General features: G+C 40.4%; 1 protein-coding gene and 1 long non-coding RNA gene across 2 annotated transcripts in view; both read right to left on the bottom strand.

Annotated features, from left to right (window-relative positions):
• Positions 1 to 25,468, bottom strand: part of cemip (cell migration inducing hyaluronidase 1) — a 293,578-nt gene that overhangs the window by 12,855 nt on the left and 255,255 nt on the right. The window contains exons 21-24 of the mRNA XM_057839754.1: positions 23,263 to 23,443; positions 20,950 to 21,165; positions 10,649 to 10,860; positions 3,299 to 3,484 (exon numbers count right to left, since the gene is read on the bottom strand). Of these exons, the coding sequence (XP_057695737.1) occupies positions 3,299 to 3,484; positions 10,649 to 10,860; positions 20,950 to 21,165; positions 23,263 to 23,443 (795 nt within the window). The remainder of the gene's footprint in view (positions 1 to 3,298; positions 3,485 to 10,648; positions 10,861 to 20,949; positions 21,166 to 23,262; positions 23,444 to 25,468) is intronic.
• Positions 13,963 to 14,584, bottom strand: LOC130917959 (uncharacterized). The gene is made up of 2 exons (XR_009063541.1): positions 14,394 to 14,584; positions 13,963 to 14,169 (listed from the first exon to the last, which is right to left on the bottom strand). It is a non-coding gene; the product is annotated as an uncharacterized LOC130917959 (long non-coding RNA).

Genomic DNA, 25,468 nt, shown 5'->3' with positions numbered 1-25,468 from the left:
GTAAAACGCTTGGTGTGAAGAAAGCAGTTGTGGGAGCAATTATTAGAAAATGGAATACATACAAGACCACTGATAATCTCCCTCGATCTGGGGCTCCATGCAAGATCTCACCCCGTGGCATCAAAATGATAAAAATAACGGTGAGCAAAAATCCCAGAACCACACGGGGGGCCTAGTGAATGATCTACAGAGAGCTGGGACCACAGTAACAAAGGCTACTATCAGTAACACAATGCACCACCAGGGACTCAAATCCTGCACTGCCAAACGAGTCTCCCAGCTGAAGAAAGTACACGTCCAGGCTCATCTGTGGTTCGCTAGAGAGCATTTTGATGATCCAGGAGAGGACTGAGAGAATGTGTTATGGTCAGATGAAACCAAAATAGAACTTTTTGGTGGAAACACAGGTTCTCGTGTTTGGAGGAGAAAGAATACTGAATTGCATCCGGAGAACACTATACCCACTGTGAAGCATGGGGGTGGAAATATCATGCTTTGGGGCTGTTTTTCTGCAAAGGACCAGGACAACTGATCTGTGCAAAAGAAAGCATGAATGGGGCCATGTATCGAGAGATTTTGAGTGAAAATCTCCTTCCATCAGCAAGGGCATTCAAGATGAGACGTGGTTGGGTCTTTCAGCATGACAATGATCCCAAACACACAGCCAGGGCAACAAAGGAGTGGCTTTGTAAGAAGCATTTGAAGGTCCTGGAGTGGCCTAGCCAGTCTCCAGATCTCAACCCCATAGAAAATCTGTGGAGGGAGTTGAAAGTCCGCCCAACGACAGCCCCAAAACATCACTGCTCTAGAGGAGATCTGCATGGAGGAATGGGCCAAAATACCAGCAACAGTGTATGAAAAGCTTGTGAAGGGTTACAGAAAACGTTTGGCCTCTGTTATTGCCAACATAGGGTACATAACAAAGTATTGATATGAACTTTTGGTATTGACGAAATATTTACTTTCCACCATGATTTGCAAATAAATTCTTTAAAAATCAAACAATGTGATTTTCTGGGTCTTTTTTCCACATTCTGTCTCTCATGGTTGAGGTTCACCCATGTTGACAATTACAGGCCTCTCTAATATTTTCAAGTGGGACAACTTGCACAATTCGTGGTTGATCCTACTAAATCCTTATTTGCCCCTCTGTAAATTGCAGAGGTTGGTTGTAACATCTTAGTTACTCTTTTACATTTACTTGAGTAACTTTTGGGGAAAAATATAGTTCTAAGAGTAGTTTTACCATGTCATACTTTTAAATTTTACTTGAGTGAAGAAGAAATGCTACTCATACTCCGCTACACCTTTCCTCTGCTACATCTTTCCTCTTTATTCTAGATACAAGATGTTACTTTATTTTTTTCCAGCACACTGGCTGTCTCACAAGGTGCGTTCAGGAACAGCATGCTAAACACAACCGCAACATTAGAACCAGATTTGTTACATAATTATTATTATCATTATTTTAATTCTGATTTATATGTATAATTAATTTGTTTTGCTATGTATTTAGCATAGGTTTTTCAGGCTGTGGAACAAATGAATCGAAGTATAATGTATTCTTATGGAAAAATCCCGCTTGACATGCAACCATTTCGACTTACAAACCAGGTCCTGGCACGAATTTAATTTGTATATGCAGTATGCACTGCTGACCAAAAGAATTGGCACAGCTGCAATTCTGCCAGATAATGCTGAATTTCTCCCAGAAAATGATTGCAATTACAAATGCTTCATTAGCAATACCTTCATTTATTTTGCTTGCAATGAAAAAACACAAAAGAGAATGGAAAGAAAAATGGACCGGAAAAAAGTATTGGCACCCTTTGAAGAATCACGTGATGATTCTCTAATTTGTGTAATTAACAGCACCTACACTTGTTACTTGCCTGGCACATAACAGGTGGTGGCAATAACTAAATCACACTTGCAGCCAATTAAAATGGATTAAAGTTGACTCAACCTCTGTCCTGCGTCCTTTTGTCTACCACATTGAGCATGGAGAAACGAAAGAAGACCAAAGAACTGTCTGAAGAAGCATGGGCAATCTCAAGGCTACAAGTCCATCTCCAAAGACCTGAACGTTCCTGTGTCTACTGTGCACAGCGTCATCAATAAGTGTAAAGCCCATGACACTCTGGCTAACCTCCCTAGATGTGGACGGAAAAGAAAAATTGACGAGAAAGATTGTGCGGATGGTAGATAAAGAACCTCGACTAACATTCAAACAAGTTCAAGCTGTCCTGCAGTCCGAGGGGACAACAGTGTCAACCAGTACTATCCGCCGGCTTCTGAATGAAAAGGAATTCTATTGTAGGATACCTGAGAAGACCCCACTTCTGACCCAGAGACATAAAAAAGCCTGGCTGGAGTTTGCCAAAACTTAGCTGAGAAAACCAAAAATGTTTTTGAAGAATGTTCTCCTGTCAGATGAGGCATAAGTAGAGTTTTTGGGGAAAAGGCATTAACATGGAGTTTACAGGAAAAAATGGCTTTCAAAGAAAAGAACACCGTCCCCACGGTCAAACATGGCGAAGGTTCCCTAATGTTTTGGGGTTGCTTTGCTGCCTCTGGCACTGGACTGCTTGACCGTGTGCATGGCATTATGATGTCCGAAGACTACCAACAAATTTTACAGCATAACGTAGGGCCCAGTGTGAGAAAGCTGGGTCTCCCTCAGAGGTCATGGGTCTTCAAACAGGACAATGACCCAAAATATTTCAAAAAGTACTAGAAAATTGTTTGAGAGCAAGCACTGACTTCTAAAGTGACCAGCAATGAGTCCAGACCTGAACACCTGTGGAGAGAATGTGAAAATGGCAGTTTGGAGAAGGCACCCTTCAAATCTCAGAGACCTGGAGCAGTTGGCCAAAGAAGAATGGTCTTAAATTCCAGCAGAGCATTGTAAGGAACTCATTGATGGGTACCGGTAGTGGTTGTTTTCAGTTATTTTGTCTAAAGATTGTGCTACAAAGAATTTGGCTGAGGGTGGAGTTTTATGTAAAATGATAATGATTTAATATTTTTTTCATTCTCTTTTGTGTTTTTTTTCAATGCAAGCAAAATAAATAAAGACATTACTCCCAAAGCACTTATCATTTCGATCATTTTCGGGGAGAAACTGAGCATTATCTGACAGAATTGCAGCTGTGCCAATTCTTTTGGTCAACAGTGTAACTGTCTAACCTGTCTAACCCTAATCTAAAAGGTAGGTTTCCACAGATTTACAAATCTCTAACAAATAAGGCATTTAATAAAATATTTGTTTATATTGGACAGTATGTGTGCGTCTGACCCTGTGTCTTCCTCCCAGTAGTAATAGCTTTTTGTCAGGTGTGAGTGATTGATCTTCTCCATCTGCATGGTTCTCATGAAGACTCCTGTCTTGCGGGTCTGTTTGGTCAGGCGATTGTGGATGTCTGAGATGACTACAAAAGTGGTGCCTTGTGGGTAGCACACACCCACATCGATCCAGTCCTTTCTGTAAAAAAAAGATCGAGGTATAGAGAAATCCAAATGATTTTTCTTTGGTGGTTACTTAAAAGAAATACAAGGCAAAAATCTGCACAGTCAAACCAAGTCAAACGTCAGGTCACTTTTCCTGGTCTTTAAACTCAACCACACCAGACTGACTAATCAATCTTTTTGCAGAATTATATATTAATTTGAGTACAAAGAATTACATTTTACTAATTTGGAGAGTTAATGTTAATTACACCTTACCTGTTGTAAAGCTACCAAAGTAATATTTAGGGTGTTGTTTAAAAGATAAATAAATAAAATAAAAAGAAGCGTCTTTCATAGAGCAAACATCAATGGATTTTGATCATGCTGCCTTCTATAATCCTTGTACAACAGCAGATGGAGCCATTGTTGTTTCCATTGCTACTGTGAAAGAAGCAGTACAACATCACGCAGGTTGGTCTGATTTGACTTCTAGCTGTATTATGATGCTCTAGTTCACACATATCTCAACTGACAATGTAAAGTGTCTAAACTTTGGAAATAGCTTTGCCCTCAAGAAGAAATCGTTTGCTAGTGCAGAAGATAATATTCAGATAGGTAAACGTTACTTTGTGATAATAGATACATTGTACATATGACAAGAAAACACACATTTCTGTGGGTTAGTGCAACTATTATAATAAAAAAAAATGTCAAAGCCATCCCAGGTATGATCTCACAGGGCCCATCAATAATAAATCGTACCGTGGGAGGGAGGTTAATATGTCATTTATTTACAGATTGTGGATGAAGCTGACTCAGCCTGTAATTGACTTTCACTCAGGTAATCCCACACTACTTATCCCACATAATCTTTGCAATAACGAAGGACGCAGTGTTAAAACTGCAAAAAGTTGATTGGAAAAAAAAAAAAAACTTACAATTTTTGACATGCCTTGAATAAACAAAATAAAATGTTGAGCTACCTGTGCAATAGCCACCAGATTGAGGCAAAATAGTTCACAACATGCAGCGGAGGGTTATATTGAAAATATACAAAATGGCAGTGGTGGAATGTAACAAAGTAAAAGTACTTTGTGACTGTACTTAAGTTCATTTTTGTGTATCTATACTTTGAGTACAAAATTGAAGAGATACTTTTTATTTTTACTTTACGGCATTTTACAGCATGTATCTGTACTTTTTACTACACTACTTTTCAAATTGTTGCCTGTGTTACACCTTACTTTTGTTTGTTTTTCATTGACAGTTTTGTTTTCATTCCTCTGGCACAATTAACAATGTCTGTTCAATTGCTTACAATCCGCCATTAAGCTAAATTTGAGTTTTTGAGCTTGTTTTTGTTTTTTCTTCTCAAAAAATCGCTTATTAGATGCATCGCAATTCAACACGTGACGATTCGATTACGATTCGTAAATGTTCAAAAACAATGATTTTCCCTAATAACTTTATCTATTAGCGGAAATAAATTCAAGACACGTCTGCCGCGCGAACACCTTTAACGGCCGCACGCACAACATTGGATATGAAGGGAATGCCATCGGCCGCCAGGGGGCAGTGCCTTCCTGTAAGAACGTTACTCCTACTAATAGACCCTACCCACCGACGTCACAAAATCACGTGCTCGCTGTATGGTTCCGCCCCCTTGCCCGTCATTTTGTGTCTGTATTATCAATGGTCTCAATTGATCGAGCAATTTATAATGCATTTCATGGAAGACCCGGTGCTTTCGGATGCCGTAAACTCACTTGATGCGTTGCATAAAAGGCATTATGTGGAAAAGCTTCAGTTTATCCATTCGCCAGATCCATATTTGATGCCTAAATTGATGTTTTTCGACCCGCTGTCTCCGCCGTATTTGCCTGACATCTGCTAGCTACCCTGATATGTACAACTATCTTGTCCACACGAAATCAGCCTATTCTCACTAAAGTTTGAAAAACTTTAAGAGCTTGGAGGCTTATAAATACTCCGTTGCTGGTTGGGTGAAACAGGTCCTCATCCACGAAAATTCGGCAGGAATCTATCTTGTGCTTGGAAAGGTGAGTTACGAAATTTTCAATTCAAAATCTTTCGTTATTGCTAACATCCACTGTCAAGTCTAATGTATTTCATGTCGTTTGTCAATGGAGTTAAGGCTTTTAATGTTTATATGGTTTAGCGATAGCACTCTCACTACATACATACGTGTATGTTGTCGGCGATTAGCCTAGCAATGATCTTAATTGTGGTTGTCAGCCCAAAACCCTCTAAATATATATTAAATGCATCTTACCAGATATAAAATGACTACTACATAATCTGTGGTAATCGTTTGGAGCCCAGTTTTCTCGTCGAATTGCAGCAGCCCATCTCGCTCTCTTCTCTCCGGGTCTCTCGGAATCCGGTAGAACTTCAAGTCTCTCCGTCTTCTCCGTCTATCTTCTCTGTTATTGCAACCGACCGCCACACACGCCTTCACCATTTTGATTATTAATGTTAACGAGCAGAAAAACACGTCGTAAATAGGAGGAATGTACGTAGCCGTAACAGGTAAACATGATGTGTTGACGGACAAATGGGCGGCACCAGTCAGGAGGAAGGAGTTGTGACGTCACGTGGGTAGGGTCTATAGGGACAAAGTGAGTAGTTGGGAAGAGATATACTGTAATTCGTTGCTCCATGTCTTTAAGTTGTCCAGCAATAGGTTCAAGTCGTGTTAATTAGAAAAAGTCCCTAGTGTTTTGCTAAGTCCCGTGTCTGTCTATCGGAGGTGAGTACACAAACCCTCTTGTACTGTTTAGCTTTTATTGTTGTTGTTTCTCAGATATTACTAGTTAGCGCCGGGCACTATGCTAATTAGCGACTTCGCTAACAAGTTAGTCCATGTTAAGTTGTTCGTTGTTTGGTGGTGTACACGAGTTTCTCCAGATGCAGAATGTTTAAAACCAGGATTAAGTACAGTGGTAACACTACAAACATGTGAAATAGTACAGAAATATGTGAAAACTAAGTATATTGGTTAAAAGAAGTCTTATTTCTAATGACACTTTGTTTCCAGATAATGTGGAATTCATTCCACCTGTGTAAATGTCATTGTATTGTTTAAAGAAATAAGTACTGCCTTTGAAACAGCTAAGGTTTTTTACCTTCTTCTTGTATAGGCATGTTGAGAAATAAGTACTGCCTTGAAAATGGTGAATGTTTTTGCACTGTCTTTAAAAAAACAAAAACAAATAAACACAAAAAAGCAGTTTAAGGGCAGCTTTTTGTTGTATGAGCATGTTTCCTTTGTTTCTCTTGAATCATTAAGATATTTTAAATAAATAATGGACATGAATTTGTTTGGCTACTTTATTAATTAGTGATGCATGATGCATTGATAATCGTGATAACCGTGATCATCAGCAATCAAATCAAATCGTGGGGTGCCCAAGATGGCACACCTCTTGCCTGGCACTTCCAGACTTTTCTCCCTGTATTTTTCAAACACTGTGAGAAGAGTCTGGGACCAGGGGTCACGTTAACCGAATATTTTCCATCGTTGACCGGTTTTTTAAAACAGTGACGGAAAAAACTGAAGTCCGTCCGTCATTTTGACAGGTTGCAATTCACACCCCAAACCACAGGGTGGCGAGTGAGCATATTAATTAGCTATTGTCTCTCTTAATGCATGACGTCGTTGGCTATTCTGTCAGAATATTTTAGCGTCACCGGGGTCTGGCGGCGGCACCGTGATTGACACATCAACGCGAGGTTCTTATTGGTGCACCCGGTGTGCCAGCGCGTCATCCAATTGGTAGAACTAGATTGCCGCCTGTGTATAGACCCCAATCACATGACGTCACAACTCCGCCCCCCTGACTGGAGCCGCCATATTGTGTGTCAGCTCGTTGTGTTTACCGCTACGTATATGCCTCCTATTACGGCGTGTTTTTCTGCTCGTTAACATTAATAATCAAAATGGTGAAGGCGTGTGTGGCGGTTGGTTGCAGTAACAGAGAAGATAGGCGGAGAGACTTGAAGTTCTACCGTATTCTGAGAGACCCGAAGAGGAGCGCGAGATGGACTGCTGTAATTCGACAAGAAATCTGGGCACCAAACGATCACCACAGACTATGTAGTAGTCATTTTATATCTGGTAAGATGCATTTAATATATATTTAGAAGATTTTGGGCTGACAACAACAATTAAGATCATTGTGTGACGTTGGTGATTGGGGTCTATATAGTTGCATCTTTTTCTTTGGGGGCAGAGTTGTTGTTTTGTTGGTGTTGTTGGCGGTAAGCAGAGTAAAAAGAGGGAGAAAAATACCACGACTTCCGTGTCTAATTTTTCGCCGCCAAGCAAGCGTTACAATATTAATTAAAAATGAATGAAAATTAAATGCTATTGAATATGTCATCATTATCATTTTAAAAATTTAAGTGACGGGTAAAAATAGATTATGACTGGATGTTTATGACCATGTCAGTCAAAATGACAGATTACGAAAATGTCTAGCGCAACCTCTGTCTGGGACCCATCTCCTTATTGGCCTCTCGAGCCCGTGCAATCAGATTCATTTATTTGCGTGACGTCTTCTTCACGAGCAACGTCACTCTTGCGCATTGGAAGTCGTCTCCAAAACAACACAGATGGCGAACGGGAGAGCCGAGACTATATTCCAATCTGCGGTAAATTCAGTTTCAAATGACCACAAACACATTGAGTCGCTGAAACCAACAGTTTGTCTCGTGCTAGCCATGTTGAATAAACTTCTCCGCTCTTCTCGTATGTTTATTCCCTCACGCTAGTTTCTTGTTGCTTTATCAACGGCACATCCGCCTGCCCGCCGCTGATTGGTCCATTCCACTCTCTGTTTGCCGTGGCTTGCTCCGCTCTGGGAATTTGATCTGCCAAATGGTCGACAGACAGCTGGAACAGCGGGGAGTCTGGTGTACCAGGCAAGCACACCCCTAGTCAATACCGTGATCATCATTCAATAATCGAATCATAGCACCCTGAATCATAATCAAATCGAATCGTGGGGTGCCCAAGATGGCACACCCCTCCTTGTAAGTATGTCAGCCAATTGAACTGATAACTGGAGTCCAGGTCAGAGAGGGTGGTTAGCTCAGCGCAAGCGCACATCGATGCGATTTGTCAATATCAGATATCTGCTGCAGCTGTGGAGCTCCGTGCTGTCTGTGGAATAAATAAATTATAAACATCGATGGAAACGGATGATGCTACACAAGCACTTTATTATGCTTGTTTTGAACACTTGTGTATGTAAATCTGACATTAGTAGATCTTTTTTCTCTTGGAGATGCCTGTGTGGCAGCCAGTTCAGTTGTTTTTAGCATGGGGTTTTGACAGTTACTGTCATATTTTCAGGATCAAAGCACCATTCCGTCCCGGTGCCGAATCTCTTACCTAAACGGCGTTCCGGACCGTTCCGGACCACTTTCACCCATGAGTATAGGCCAAATGTTTGGACTCCATTCAATGCCTCACAAATGAAGGCCCCAAGCCCATTGATAAAGCATTAAATTCCTCTAATCAACCCTGAAAATGTATAGGTTTGAAGTAAAACATTGTTTTCGGTGACTCCCTCTTGAGTCTCATCAAGAGAATGGCAAGAGTTTGAAAAAAAAGTAATCAGAGCAAAGGGTGGCTACTTTTAAGATACTAGAATATTACATGTTTTTAGCTATTATATACTTGTACCTGGACTTTAGTATTTTTTGCACCTGTATCTGTTCTTTTACTGAATTAAAAAAAGTGAGTACGACATCAACCACTGCAAAATGGTATCAAGGCAGATTTAACACTTACAGCAAATGCAAAGCAAAAGGTTGAGATACTAAGGTAGATACTCTTCAGCGATAACATCACACCAGTGGCAGGAAATTCAACTGCAGTAAGCAATTTTATTTTTTACCTTCTTTAAAAATCTGATTTTGTAGTTTGATGAAGTACAATCAGTCATAGACCTCAAAAATCTATTGACCTGACACCTCGTCATTCTTTGCATCACGCCTTATCTGAGGGGGCCGAGCTTCATTTCGTCATCGCCGAAGACGGCACACGCTCATATCGGATTTAAGCTTGGATTTACTTACAATTGGATTTAACTACGAAAGTTGTACTGCATGCAAACAGGAAGGATTTTTTTCAGGAGTGAGTTTGTTCGAAGATTCAAGGTAAATAATTTATTTTTCGTACCATGCATGCGTGATTGAAGCATTTATTCGCAGGAATTTTCTTTGTATACACATGGAGGCGACTAATTTTCATAACTGACTAGCCTCATAGTTGGCAATATTTACGCTAAATAAATGCTACCTGCACGATTTCTGTGCTTTTAACCAAGACTCGAGACTGTTTTACGTCCATATCTATGAAGAATTCGAGGATTTAAGCATTTATTCACAATAATTTTCGCCAGAAAAGCTTTGTTTACGCCAGGCGGCCGCTAGCCTCATTCGCTAACAGTATATAGTGTATAATGATAATAAAGGGATGTTCTATTCTATGATAAGTTGTGGTTGTATATAGAATTTATTAATGATCTATTTATGTATTATTTATGATTGATTCTGCATGTTTTCCTCAAGTTTCTGATGTTAAATTGAGTGATTTATTAGCTGTTGAAAACTCGCAGTAAACAAAAAAAAAAATAGGTTGCTATTTTGGTCAAAAACTTATATGTTAAGTTATATGTTAAATATTGCTATTGATCCTGAAAATATAGGTGATTATTTGGTGATTTTTGTGCATCTAGTGTAAAATCTGAGACTTTTATAGCCATTTTAAGTTGCGTTATACTGATATAGAAAATAATTAATCAGTATTTTATAAGGGAATTACTTTGAATTTTTTGATGCCGCTGCTCATGGAGACTCATATATGGCTAATGTAGGCATCTGTTTTGGTTTTAGGTCAGTAGCAGCTTTGGTTTTGTAAATATTTGAATTTGAAGTTTTTTAAAAATAGGCCCCCTACAAATCGCCCCGTTTCCCGTGTCATGTCAATAAGTTATGAAGTCTACGAATCAGTGTAGTTGATCATAAGGTGTCCAATCTGTCAGAGCAATAAATCAAAGAAATAATTTCAATCATATCAAAAGCTTTATTTGGCACCATATAAATAAAATGACACAAGAGTTGTGTCTGTGTGTGATCTTTCCAGTTCTGCTGATTTGTGTTTACTTACTTATTGAAGTTAATAAGCCAGATGGTAACCTCAGTAGGTGCAGCCTGGTCCCAGTGGATGGTGTAGCCCTTTGCCAATGTGATGACTGGTTGGAACTGCTGGTAGTGTTTCCTCTTTCCCAACGCTCCCTCTAATTCCAAGGGATGGTCAGGGTACTCATTTCTTACTATTTGCATGTTGAGGTTGGCAGGATTACGTGTCTGGATGTAGATCTGTAGGAACACAATCATGGAGTTGATTTGAGTCTCATGTCTGTAACCTATGTATCATTAATAAAATTGAGTAATTAATGTGTTTTTTTTTTTTTGTAAACCTTTTTCTAAATCTAGCCAGGGAACACTGGGTGAAAGGAAGAGTTGGCCTTAAATTGGGACCATGGCAGACAGACAACCATCTATTTTCAGATTCACACTATCAGTCACAGTCACACATCTCACTAAGTAATATCTTCTCAGAGATATATCTGAATCTGGGTACCCTTGTGCAATATTTGCACAGTAACATAACAACATTTTTAGGGTGACCAAACCTCCTATTTTGCCTGGACATCTCCACTTTTCACGTTCTGTCCGTAATGTCTGGACGGGTTTTATAAATTCATGAAAATGTCCGGTTTTCATGATTTTTCACGGGACCAATTTTAAAAGAATCCCTCCGGCCGCGGGGGGCAGCGCCTGCCTGCGTTGATGTTGCTCCTACTAATAGGGGGAGAAGGAGTAGTTCTAAGAGATGTTTATGCTACTGCCATCCCCAAGGGGTCGTTATCCTTTTTAAATATAACTGGCATTACAAATATAGCGCAGAAGAAGAAATTAGGCAAGGCAAAAGCGAGAGAGAGGCAGGTGTTGAAGTCGCGCGGGAGCGCCGTGCTGAGTGGCAGTTTCCCACGCTGGTTCTGTTTTGTTAATAAAAAGTCTCCTCTGAAAAAACCGTCCGACCCATCCATGTGTTTTATACACTTCGCCATCCATTCGAAGGAAGAACCGGATCTGTAAGTTTATCTCCTATTAATGTTGATCATGTGTCTTTTGTTGTATATTCGGTTATAGACCCTACTCACCTACGTCACAAAATGGGCGTGTCGCTGTTTCCGGCCGCCATATTGTACCTCTTTTTCAGACCTATTCTCATTGTTTTCTATTAGTCGAGCAAGTTATAGAGCAATTCATGGAAACCCCGGTGTTATCTGACGCTGTAAACTCATTGGATCCGTTGCATAAAAGGCGTTACGTGGAAAAGCTTCAGTTTATCCATTCGCCAGATCCGTATTTGATGCCTAAATCGATGTTTTTCGACCCGCTGGCTTCGCCTGACATCTGATACCCACACAAAATCAGCCTATTCTCACGAAAGTTTGAAAAACTTTAAGAGCTTGGAGGCTTATAAATGCTACGTTGCTGGTTAGGTGAAACACGTCCTCGTACACGAAAATTCGGCAGGAATCTTGTGCTCGGAAGGTGAGTTACGAAATTTTCAATTGAAAATCTTTTGTTCTTGCTAACATCCACTGTCAAGTCTAATGTATTTCATGTCATTTGTCAATGGAGCTAGGGCTTTTAATGTTTATATGGTTTAGCGATAGCACTAACTACATACATACGTGTATGTTGTCGGCGATTAGCCTAGCAATGATCTTAATTGTGGTTGTCAGCCCGAAACCCTCTAAATATATATTAAATGCATCTTACCAGATATAAAATGACTACTACATAATCTGTGGTAGTCGTTTGGAGCCCAGTTGTCTCGTCGAATAGGGAATGGGACGTACTACGTCATTGTTTGGACCCGCCTCCATGCTGGCAATATAATTCACTTCCGGGCCGGCAGAGTCAATGCGGATTGTAACGTGTGATAGTGCTAAGCTAACTCTTTCGGTGTTTTAGAAAGAAAATATGGGTGCTTTATTCTTGCGTTACCGGGTGCAACAGCGTCTCCTACGACAAAAAAAGGGGTGAGGAAAAATGGACTCACTTTTCACCGTTTTCCTGCATGGAGGACCAAATATCAGATCACGAAGGTACGACGGATGGCTGGATTGCAGCGGTTCGTCGGAAAAGCATTTCTTATGATCATATTTCTGCTGGAATGAGAGTGTGTTCCTGTCATCTCTACTCTTGTAAGTTGAACGATTTATCCACTTTTGGTTTCAATACGTTTTTGTTTTTTTACACCGTTGTGTAAATCTGCCTCGGTAGCAATGCTCGCCTACTACGACTCACCTACCAGTTGTGTTCCTAGGTAAACCTGCTGACAACACATCCCGATTGGTCACCATCTCTCTTCTTGGACCATTTGACAAAGAAAATTTGTTCAATGGAGTGGTTCCATTTGTCCTGTGTCGGACTCAAACATGCCCCTGCAGCAGACGCCATCTGGGTCTGCCCTTCTCGTCGATGAACTGCGGGCTTTTAACTTGTGAAAATGCAAGAACTTTAATGCACATATTTATTCTGCCTGGCTATTTAACTATGGCCAGTGACGTTTTTTTTAACCACTTTGACAAAGACACGTTTCATTGTAATGTTGAATTTATATATTCTATTATTATTTTTAATTTATAATATTCCTATTTGCAATAATGTAGACTTTAGACTGTCAATTCAAATAGTGTTGGAAAAGTTGCAATACCTAAAATAGAAATGCAAGAACTGTAAAGTACATATTTATACACGTTTATTTACCTAAGGCCACTGGATGTTTTTTAACTGCTTTGAAAAATACAGGTTTTGTTGTGATCTTGTATTTATATAGTATATAGCTTTTTATAATGTATTATGTATTATAATATTTGCTGCCCCCTGCCAGAGTGTGGGCCATTTTGTACTAAAATGATTTTAAACTGTCAGTTCAAATACTGTGTTGGAGACTAGTACTTGCAATACTTAAAATGGAAATGCAAGAACTTTAAAGCACATATTTATCCTGTCTGGCAATTTACCCAAGGCCAGTAAATAGTGTTTTAAACTGCTTTGACAAAGACACGTTTATTGTGATCTTGTATTTGTGTATTACTTATAATTATATAATATTTGCTGCCACCGTCAGAGGGTGGGCCTTGTTTGCACTAATTTAAAGATTTTAAAACTGTCAATTCAAATATCGTATTGGAGAAATTGCATTACTTGAAATAAATCTATTGCAACTTATCAGTCCCAGTTCTTGTCTACAACACTGTCCAAAAATTGTCAATGCATATTCCAAATAGAATAACAAAATTAAGTCACCTGACTTTGTAATTATTACACCTGTTTATTATGAAGACCTGAAGTAAACAACAAGCAGTTACAGTTTGTCAAGAAGTTGTTCAAGTCATGTTTTGGTATTCATATTTTATTGACTTTTCATAACAACACTTGGGATTGTGTTTGTAAGAGCAGAGCAAACTGAAGTTTCAGCGTGCACTCTTCGCCTTTCCAACCTCTCATAACGCTCCGATGTGGTGCGCTTGACCTCAGAATAACCCAAGAAGAGATATGGTGACCAATCGGGATGTGTTGTCAGCATTTCATATGCAGGTTTTCCTAGTAACACAACAGGTAGGTGAGGAGGAGTAGGTTAGCATTGCTACCGAGGCAGATTTACACAACAGTAAAGAAAAAAAACAAAAAACGTATTGAAACCAAAACGGATAAATCGTTCAACTTACAAGAGTAGATATGAGGGGAATACACTCTCATTCCAGCAGAAATATGATCATAAGAAATGCTTTTCCGACGAACCGCTGCAATCCAGCCATCCGTCGTACCTTCGTGATCTGATATTTGGTCCTCCATGCAGGAAAACGGTGAAAAGTGAGTCCATTTTTCCTAACCCCTTTTTTTGTCGTAGGAGACGCTGTTGCACCCGGTAACGCAACAATAAGCACCCATATTTTCTTTCTAAAACACCGAAAGAGTTAGCTTAGCACTACCACACGTTACAATCCGCATTGACTCTGCCGGCCCGGAAGTGAATTATATTGCCAGCATGGAGGCGGGTCCAAACAATGACGTAGTACGTCCCATTCCCTATTGCAGCAGTCAATCGCGGCCTCCTCTTCGTGTCTCTCGGAATACGGTAAAAATTCAAGTCTCTCCGTCTATCTTCTCTGTTTTTGCAACCGACCGCCACACACGACTTCACCATTTTGAGTATTAATGTTGACGAGCAGTAAAACGTGCAATAATAGGAAGAATTTACGAAGCGCTAATGCATTTCTATGGCGAGTATGCGGACATCATGGCGCGGGGGCGTGGCTGTGACGTCACGTGAGTAGGGTCTATATGTGTTGAAATTGACTGACACTTTGCACAGAATGCTACGATACTGTGCTGCCTATGACGTCTTTCCAGAGAGCCTGCCCAGTTGTTAACTTTTTTACGATCAATACGTATACTGTAAAATCAAATGCTCATGTACCCAAAAGAGTAAGTCGAAAACACCTTTATACTGCTTCATACACCTTCTTTAAAAAAAAAAATCATGATCACTTTACACAAAACTCCAAAAATGAGCTGGACAAAAGTATTGGCACCCTCAGCCTAATACTTAAGTAGCACAACCTTAAGACAAAACTGTAAACAACCACTTCCAGTATCCATTAATGACTATCTTACAATGCTCTGCTGGAATTTTAGACATTTCTTTGGCCAACTGCTCCAGGTCTCTGAGATTTGAAGGGTGTCTTCTCCAAACTGCCATTTTCAGATCTCTCCACAGGTGTTCTATGGGAGTCAGGTCTGTACTCATTGCTGGCCACTTTAGAAGTCTCCAGTGCTTTCTCTCAAACCATTTTCTAGTGCTTTTTGAAGTGTGTTTTGGGTCATTGTCCAGCTGGAAGACCCATGACCTCTGAGGGAGACCCAGCTTTCTCACACTGGGCCCTACTTTATACTGCAAAATTTTTTGGTAGTCTTCAGACTTCATAAAGCCATGCACACGGTCAAACAGTCCAGTGCCACAGGCAGCAAAGCATCCCCAAAACATCAGGGAACCTCCGCCATGTTTGACTGTGGGGACCGTGTTCTTTTCTTTGAAGGCCTCGTTTTTTTCCCTGTAAAATCTATGTTGATGCCTTTTCCCCAAAAGCTCTACTTTTGTCCTATCTGACCAGAGAACATTCTTCTAAACATTTTTGGCTTTCTGATGTAAGTTTTGGCAAACTCCAGCCTGGCTTTTTTATGTCTCTTGGTCAGAAGCGGGGTCCTCTTGGGTATCCAACCATAGAGCCTTTTCATTCAGACGCCGACAGATAGTACGGGTTGACGCTGTTGTACCCTCGGACGGCAGGACAGCTTGAACTTGATTGGATGTTACCCGAGGTTCTTTATCCACCATCCGCACAATCTTTTGTTGAAATGTCTCGTCAATTTTTCTTTCCATCCACATCTAGGGAGGTTAGTCACACTGCTGTGGGCTTTGTGGGACCGGAACATTCAGGTCTTAGGAGATGGACTTGTAGCCTTGAGATTGCCCATGCTACCTCACAATTTTGTTTCTCAAGTCCTCAGACAGTTCTTTGGGCTTCTTTCTTTTCTCCATACTCAGGCTACGTCTACATACGGACAGATAATTTTCTCCAGAGTATTTCACCAACTATTTTCATACCTGTCCACTGTTTTTTTCGTGATCGCAATCGATCGCATCATGCAGGAGCGAGAGTGGAAGAGAGACCACGCTCGGCTTTTGCGAGCAGGAGCCGAGTTGTGATTGAAATAAATCTTTATAAAACAACGAAAGCCTGACATCATTACTTGGGATGTTACAATCGATGCTCAGTTGCGCTCTCACCACTTGGAAAATAACAAATAGAAGCATATGTTGTGGTGCTGGGTATTTTTCCTGGAAGCCGCAACCAGGCTGCTTGTGAATAAAAGTGGCGATCCTGGGAGTGGCAACAGTTTTGACAGGCTGTCTTGAAAAAAAAAAAACTGATCGCGCGCCTCTTTGACTGGGGGTACCAAGAAGGTCACTTTTCGGGGTTTGATTTTCCTTTATGCATTTTATATACAGTACTTACGTTCGGTCGGCATTGAGTTGGGAGGGACCAGCCCCGCAGCTGGTTGATGTGGGACAACTCTGGAAACGAGCTCTGTAAAAAACGCTCATCTCCACCTCATCCGCAATAGGAGGACCCCAAATGGGGACTGAATTGAAGTATATAATCAGGGGTGCACATAATTTTTTTGCCCAGGTTCTCAGAGGAGGACCTGGAGATGTGACTTGGTCCTCATTCAGCTTGAGAGCCGACCTGCCTGATGCGATAAATTTATGACAAGCTTTACTTAGAGCCAATTAACTTTAATTAATTATATTAACAATTAATGCTTGATTAACATCAACTGGCACAACAAAATTGCCATTACTTTGAAGTGAAATGTAAAGAAATAAAAAGCACCATTTCAAAATAAAGGGCATTATGCGGCTCCCACATTAACTCCAAGCCTTTTTAAAAGTGGGATGTCCTCCCCATAAAACCTCATTGAACGTGCATGTTTAGCTTTGTAAAATGCGAGCAAAAACACGTTTGTCAGTGCATGTCGCTGTTCATTACCTTTATTCCGCCCTATTCCGCCACTTGTCCATAGGGCGAGTGGGGTCCTGTTTGACATCGATAGTTTGCTTAATTCCCACATGCGCTCTGTTTTTTTCGTGCTTTTCAAAGTTTGGATGGCTGAAATTCTTTGACCCTACATAAAATGCGCTGCTCTTATCGGCGACATTGGGATTCTCATGGCACATTTTGTACCGCATTTCCGTGCGAGCATCATTTGCTTCTAGCCATGATACCTCCTGTAGCCACTTTTCAGCAAAAGTCCTTTTTTCGGTAGCTCCGGTGACGTCTCTGTCGTCTGTCTGTCTTTAGACGGGGGTGGGGGAATACGGAAGTAATTACTCAGTGTGGCCTGCCTCTTCGACATTTTGAGAAGTTATTTTCACGTGTCCGCCGCAAATACAGTGGTCAGCCATCGGTACGCAAAAGCGTATGGAAGCCGTTGAGGGCCAGCGCGTTTGTCTACGTCCAGTACGCATGCGCGCATGCGGACCACTTATGTGCACCCCTGTATATAATTGAGACATAGTTTGAAGGTTAAAAAAAAATGTGTGGAAAAGAAAAGAGCAGGAATGCCACATCGTGATCGTCCACCTCCATTGTTTATATGCTCTCATGCCGTACTAAAAACAGCGACGGCATGACGTCCCTTCCTGAATATCCGAATGTTGTACGGAGACAGCAGTCCATATTAGGCGGCGCGTAAGCGATGGGTAAAATTATCCGCCTACGTTATCCGTCTAACAATTAATCCGGATAACAGGCATACTAGTGTGGCCGACATGCCTTATAGTCCAACTAATTACACGTTTAAAGGCCGAAACACACAGAGTCCGCCGCGCTATGTTCAGCTCCGTTCCGAACGACGCAACAAATATGTTTGTATTGTAGTCAATACGAGGTGGTCCACATGATCCGCTCAGCTCCGATCCGAATGCGCCTGAGTCCGCCTCTCCGATCTGTCAAAACTAAAACACGTACGAGGTCTATTTTCTGGTCCGTCGACCTGCGGCTGGATCAAGCCCTGCCGTTTAGCACGCACCTAACTGGAAATATAACGGCGGCAATATCCGGTCTTTCAAAGTAAATAGTGTTAATGACAGTATTATGCATTTAATTTTATCCAAATTTTATTGTAATTTACACGAAACAAAATGAATACAGGTCATTTGCATGGGATGTACAGTGCTTGTGTATCTCCAAATAATATATTTTAAAATGACAAAAGGAAAAGACATTCTTCCTAATACTATTGTAGCGTCACCAGGAAGTGCTGCTTTGGTCGTCAGCGCGACTCTCTTTTATTGGTGTTTTTGATGCGGCAGCGCGAAGAGGGCGTGGAAAAAAATAAACAGTAAAAAGTGAGCTAGACTTCTGTGTTGATTTACTGAAACTAATTGCCGCTGAGAATTCTTGCAAGTGCCACACTATATGTTTGTGTATGTGCGCGTGTTAGAGGTAAGATCTTAAGCCCGAACCTGACCCGACTCGAATTTCGGGCATGGTCGGGCCTAAAATGTCAATTATTACGTTCGGGTGGGGTTGGGCAGGGCATCTCTCTTGCTAACTTTTTGTAATAAATATACAGTATATTTATACATGTAATCTAAAATGATGTATGGATGTTAAAACTAAGGAATATTTGTTATAAAATAAATAATATGGATGAAACAGAGAAGGCGTTGGATGGGAATTGCAAACAGGAGCCGCGCGGAGCCTCTCCTTGTCAGAGAGGCGCGACCATGTGGGCACAATATCCCACACAAAAATATATTTTACAAACTTTTCCTGCATTATTTCGTTGTGTAAATGCATTTATAATGATTATAAAAATATGCAGACTATTTAAACATTTAAAAAACTTGCGTTTTTTTTTTCCCTGCCAACGCGAGGAAACTACAATAAATGTCAAATGGGCTGCTGCATTTAATTGCCAACGAAATGAAACATGAACCATCCAGCTGATAGAACAGACACACAAATATAAAAGATATAAATGTTTATTGAATATGCATGTAAAGTCTTGTTTAACCGGCCTACAAATAAAACATAATTTGTTTTTTTTTTTTTTGTTTTTTTTTTGAGGCTTGGGCCTGCAAATAAAGTTAATTGATCGGGCCCGGTCGGGCTTTAATATCAGCGGGCCCGGGTTGGTTTGGGCTCGATTTTTTTAGCTCGATTTTACCTCTAGCGTGCGTGCGTGCGTAGATTTGTAGGAGCGGGAGGTTGCATCCGTGGGTTATTGTGTGCTTTTGTGTGTTTTGAATTGAATTTAACTGTAGCTGAACTGTACTATTTGCCTTTTACATTTTTGGCGTATTTTCCCCCTGACAACACTGTCGCAATAATAAACTTTGTGTTGATCTGATCACGTAGCTTACTCCGTTTTGCGCATGCGCGTCTAGAGTCCGTGGGTGCACGGACCGCATGAGAGTATATGCTGTGGGCATTGGGCATCGCTTTCAATCTGCATTGTATTTGTTGCGTCATTCGGAACGGAGCTGAGCGGAGCGCGGCGGACTCTGTGTGTTTCGGGGGTAAGGCTATTATCCGTCCTATTGTAGACGTAGCCTCAATGTGGTACGCACAAGGACATAGGACAGAGGATGAGTTCACTTTAATCAGTTTTAACTGGCTGCAAGTGTGACTTAGTTATTGCCACCACCTGTTATGTGTCACAGGTAAGTAACAGGTGCTGTTGATTACAAAAATTAGAGAAGTATCACATGATTTTTCAAAGGGTGCCAATACTTTTGTCCGGCCCATTTTTGGAGTTTTGTGTAAAATGATAATGACTTCATTTTTTTTTTTTCATTCTCTCGTGTGTTTTTTCATTGCAAGCAAAAATAAATGAAGGTATTGCTACCAAAGGATTTGTAATTGCAATCATTTTCTGGGAGAAATTGAGCATTATCTGACAGAATTGATGGGGTGCCAATACTTTTGGCCAGCAGTGTAAATCAAAACTTATTAATTATATCCCATAAAAAGTTGTATTTTTTATCAGTGTCGGAAGGATTTGGAGACAATGATAAAGAACATTGTTGATTTATATTTCAGTGCAATATTAGAATTAAAAATAAACCACAAATGTTGAGGAAAAACTGTAAAAGGTTTAGAAAAAATATGATTATTATTATTATAGGATTAATAATGAAAACGTGTATATCAGTATGTAATTAAACTAGTTCTGATGCTAATTGGAGTTGTTTGGCCTTGGCAGAGGCCTGCAGTCCAACTGATGATGCTATATTAGCAAACGTTACAAAGACGTTAATTAAGCTAACTAGGCGTACCCAATTTGAAGCTTGCAAATGTAAGTCAAGGCATGCATGTTAATTGGTGTTGTGAACATTTTAGAAACACAGGGAAGACAATACATTCAAACAAATACCGTCTTGATTGTGTGAGTTATGTTCCATACCTACCCGGGATGTGTAAAAATGTGACACGATAGTAAGCCATACATTAGTTGGAGACTTAAAGGAAAAGAAGGCGCCTTGATCTCGGGCATCCAAGTGGAAAAAACCTTGTTTAGGAAAGTAAAAAGCAACTGAGAAGCGATCTACTCAAAAGACCATGGGCAGGTATTTGTTTTAGAAATGGTTAACCCAGTGGGAGTAATCAGATTATATATAAAAAAAAAAAAACTGGAATATGCTGCTGTTTTTTAACGTATTTACATGGCCATACATAACCTTGTTAAATCTCAAAACCAAATAATGAAATGGTAATTGGCTGCATGTGAATTTAGCCTTGATTGGCCCACCTGTGCGTAGTGCCCACTGCAGATGGCAGCCCTCCAGTCAGGCACATCAATGCACTCAGGGTGTCTGAGCAGCCAGTTGTCTTCCTTCACCAGGTAAGCTCCGGGATACTCACTGACTGAACCATCAATGTCATGGAATATAGTGGTCTTGTCCCCATCCATCTGCATCTTATTAAACCAAGGACCAGGCTCCCCGAAAAACACACGTGATGTGATCTACACATATCAGAGTAAGCAATTTTAGCAAGAAAAATGTCAAAGTGTTAAAATTTACAGTATTTGGATTTATTCAGTTCTTAAAAATCAAATCATTCTTACCCCCGCCACCAAAATCCAAGTTTAAAACACTTGCTAAATATGTTCTTTAATTTACAATTGAAAAGTTTAGACAAAATATCAAATGGAGTGCCTCTAGGTAAGGCAATCAATACTGCTATATATACAGTGCCCTCCATAATTATTGGCACCCCTGGTTAAGATGTGTTTTTTAGCTTCTAATATTTTTTTCTTATTCAAATAATATGGGACCTTAATGGAAAACCAAAGCACACGGTCCCAGGCTTCAACTGGTGTTTGGTGTTTTGGTCAGATGAGACCAAGATTGAGCTTTTTGGAACCAAACACTCTAAGTGGGTCTGGCGTGCCACGAAAGATGCGCATGCTGAAAAGCACCTCATACCCACTGTGAAGTATGGGGGTGGGTCAGTGATGCTGTGGGGCTGTTTCGCTTCCAAAGGCCCTGGGAACCTTGTTAGGGTGCATGGCATAATGAATGCTTTGAAATACCAGGACATTTTAAATCAAAATCTGTTGTCCTCTGCCTGAAAGCTGAAGATGGGTCGTCACTTGGTCTTTCAGCAAGACAATGACCCTAAACATATGGCCGAATCTACACAGAAATGGTTCACCAGACACAAAATCAAGCTCTTCCCATGGCCATCTCAGTCCCCAGACCTTGTTTTGTTGGCAAAAGGTGGTTGTACAAAGTATTAAAACCAGGGGTGCTAATTATTGTGACAAACATTATTTGATGTCGAATAATTATTTCTTTATGTGGGAGTTTTTCCCAACTGAATAAATGCACTTGTATTGAAGGTTGGATTTTTCTCTTTTTTCTATTAAGTTCCTATATTATTTGAATAAAAAAAAATATTAGAAGCTAAAAAACACATCTTAACCAGGGGTGCCAATAATTATGGAGGGCACTGTACATGTATATGGCGGAAAACACTCAGGTGACTTGAAGTTCCGCTCTGAGACCCCCAATTTGGCCAACTTCCAAAATTGTCCGATTTGCATGTGTGATACATCATTGGAAAGCTTAAAATCTCAATTTTCTGGGGGAAGAAAAATTTTGAACAGGAGGGCTTTTTTTTTTTTTTTTTTAAATGTTTTTTAAACAGCAAATCCCTATCTGGAGGTGAGAACACGCGAGAGCAGAATTACAGACGCCATGACTTTATAGATATTATTGCGTACGTACCTTGTTTCGATCGAAAAACGAAAAGCATGTATCATTGAGTGTCAAGACACAGCTGTGAATGGCCACAGCTAGATTTTTTGGGGATTTTATGGGTGAAATATGGTAATATAACAAGGGTCGTGATGCAGAAATCGCAGACATCAAGGAGTGGTCGAGATTTTCATATATTTCATATATATTCATCATCTAACATATCGGAGAAAATGTGACAGTAATAAAAAATACAACTAAGCGATAGTTATGCGGTAGATATCTGGGACTTTTTTACAGACACCATTGTTTTCATTGTGACGTCATTTGTTTAAAAGTTTAAAATATGCAAGTGAATAATTTTTTTGAGTGTTTTTTTTTAAAAACAAAATATTAGACATTAATTAATGATTCTATGCTAAAAATGACAGACATTTTGAACAATAAATATAATTGCCTTTGTTTTATGAAACAAAAGCGGTTGCGCGACGTCTGTAAACGTGGGTTTTCAGGGTAAAATCGGACAAATTAAAAATAGTTTAGTTTGGTGGCGGGCTTGATGCGCCATGAATCTTCTATGGCAGCATATAAACACATTGTTCTATCAAACACAACAGTTGTCTTGGTTTAAAATACAGCAGCTTCTTTTAAAGAAGAGTGCAAGAGCAGAAACTGCTTTTTCAGTCTTGTCTGTGTTTTCCGCCATTCGTAATCATTTTCTGGTAGAAACTGAGCATTATCTGACACAATTGCAGTGGTGCCAATACTTTTGGTCAGCACTTTACGTACCGAACCATGACTTGTTTGTACTGATTGTTTACCAAATATTTGCAGTTTAAGTTCAACACACTGTGACTTACAGGTACGTGGTCAAAGGTGATGTCTGTCACGTTATTGTTGGGGCAGCTTTGCCATGAGTTGTTAAGCCTAAAACCAAAAGCACTGCTGTGGCGTCCCTCCAGAGCTGTGTATTTACGAAATGTACAGTTTTGCACATTGATGGGCCCGTCGTAGATCTGCATGCCCCGAATAGGGAAATCACTACACAAACAAACCAACACATAAACCCATTAGAACCGTTACAACTCACCACACAAGTATGGGGAAAAATGGAAATTCCATAGAGGAAGAAAGACTGAGTGGAGTACTTTACGTTTACTTCAAATAAAGTCAAGTAAAAGTTTCTGACCAGAATGCACTAATTTAGATCAATGCTTTGCCTAATGAGAAAAGTCCAGATTGTCACATTAGGAAATGATGAGCATTAGGCTTCACAAAAGAACAACAAAAACAATAATAGAAAATGATATTCCTGGTGAAATTGTGATGGTAGCTTTGCTGCGATGGTTTGTGTATCAGGTCACTTCATGTTGATTTTGAGGCATCACGTACTTCCTGTTGATATTGGGTCGTTTCCTGTTGATTTTTTGGCATACTGGCTTCACTTCCTGTTCATATTGGATCACTTCCTGTTGATATGGAGGGATTTCAAAGTCACTTCCTGTAGATCTGGGGGCATTTCGGGTTTACCTTCTGTACATATTGGGTCACTTCTTGTCGATTTTGGGGACAATTGCTGTAAATTTGGCGGCACTTCAGGGTAACTTCCTGTGGAATTGGGGGCATTTCTAGGTCACTTCATGTTGATATAGGATTAGTGGATTGGAAGAGGAGTGAATGGAAGTTCTTGCATCATTGAAATGAATGACGAATAGGGCCATTTGATATCAATTGGAAATTTTGGCCATTAGAAATGAATGGGTAGGTTATTGGCAACTGTTGGCCGAACCATACGTTTTTATCAAAAACTGTATAGGACTTTTTTGCCGCTTAGCAGGGATTCCTCTACATACAAGAGATTGTGGCGCACCGAAATAAAAGCCGCCACACCTTGTAAATGAGATTTTTTATTTTATTAATATTATTTTTTTTAAAAATAAGGCCGTTTCAAACTAGCGGCAGCTGAGTGTGAAGAGTTCAGCGGCAACCTATTCATTGTGTATTGTAATGTCCGTATATGCGCGGCCCCCTTAGGAAACGATCAGACTGGGGAGCTGTGACGCAGGGGGAAGCGAGTAGGATGAATGCAAAAACGGGCGAGATAGCAAGAGATGGCGAGCGCATGTCGAGGCAGCCCGCTGTTATTTTGTCATTGGTTTTCTTTATTATTGTTACTACAATAAAGTGGGTAAACCAATACCGACTCCTCTCCTTCTTCCCCGCCTTACAGCAGTTTGGATCTGACTTTTCGGCGAAAGTGAGCGGTGGATGGCCGTCTTGGACCTGAAGGACAAGTTTGAATGAATTTGCACCGAGAGGGGTGGAGAGCTAACTTCAACAACGAGGGGCAGGCGTACTTATTATATCTGTGCTATTAGGCTGTTTCGGCAGATGGATATACGCAATATTGGCTGACGAAACTTTGACAAATGCGCTTTTTTCCAAGTTTTGCGAGTTCTGGGACACTCGAAAAAATCACTCCCATACCCAGGGGTGCCGTAAAGGGGTGAAAAGTGATACTGATTCTAAGGGCCCATGCCCTAATGGGTCCCACAAAGAAAATTAGAACATTAGGTAATTGTTTGCAAATTTAAACATTATTATTATTGGTCCGCACTTCCTTCGATCAGACCAGGACCAGCGGTGCACATACACCAGTCAATGACTCAGAGTGCGTGGTACTGCAGAAATGTTTCAAGACAAAAATCGGGTTATCAAAAGAGGAAAGAAAAGGCACAACTCCTCTTGCTGCGTCTGGCTCAGCAGCACTGTCTCCTGACCCCCTTTACTAGCCAGCCTCATCTTTACTCCTAACTGAAGGAGGTGTGGAATTAATTCGAACACTGCCACATTACACATAAAATATCAGTGGTTAAGGGTAAAACCTGTGAGAGAATATGTATATGGTCTCCTGAATGCAATTTGTAAGAAGCAGCTTCAAAGCATTTTTGGAGAAGTGTGCATCGCTTTACGTATATTTTGCACACTCCCTGTAACGGCTGCAGGTGGCGAGAGAGCTTTCAGTAAGCTAAAACCCATAAAGAACTATTTGAGGTCCTCTATATG

This window comes from Corythoichthys intestinalis, chromosome 1 (assembly GCF_030265065.1).
Source record: "Corythoichthys intestinalis isolate RoL2023-P3 chromosome 1, ASM3026506v1, whole genome shotgun sequence".
Classification (NCBI taxonomy): Eukaryota; Metazoa; Chordata; class Actinopteri; order Syngnathiformes; family Syngnathidae; genus Corythoichthys; species Corythoichthys intestinalis.
This window is presented reverse-complemented; position numbering and strand designations above follow the sequence as displayed.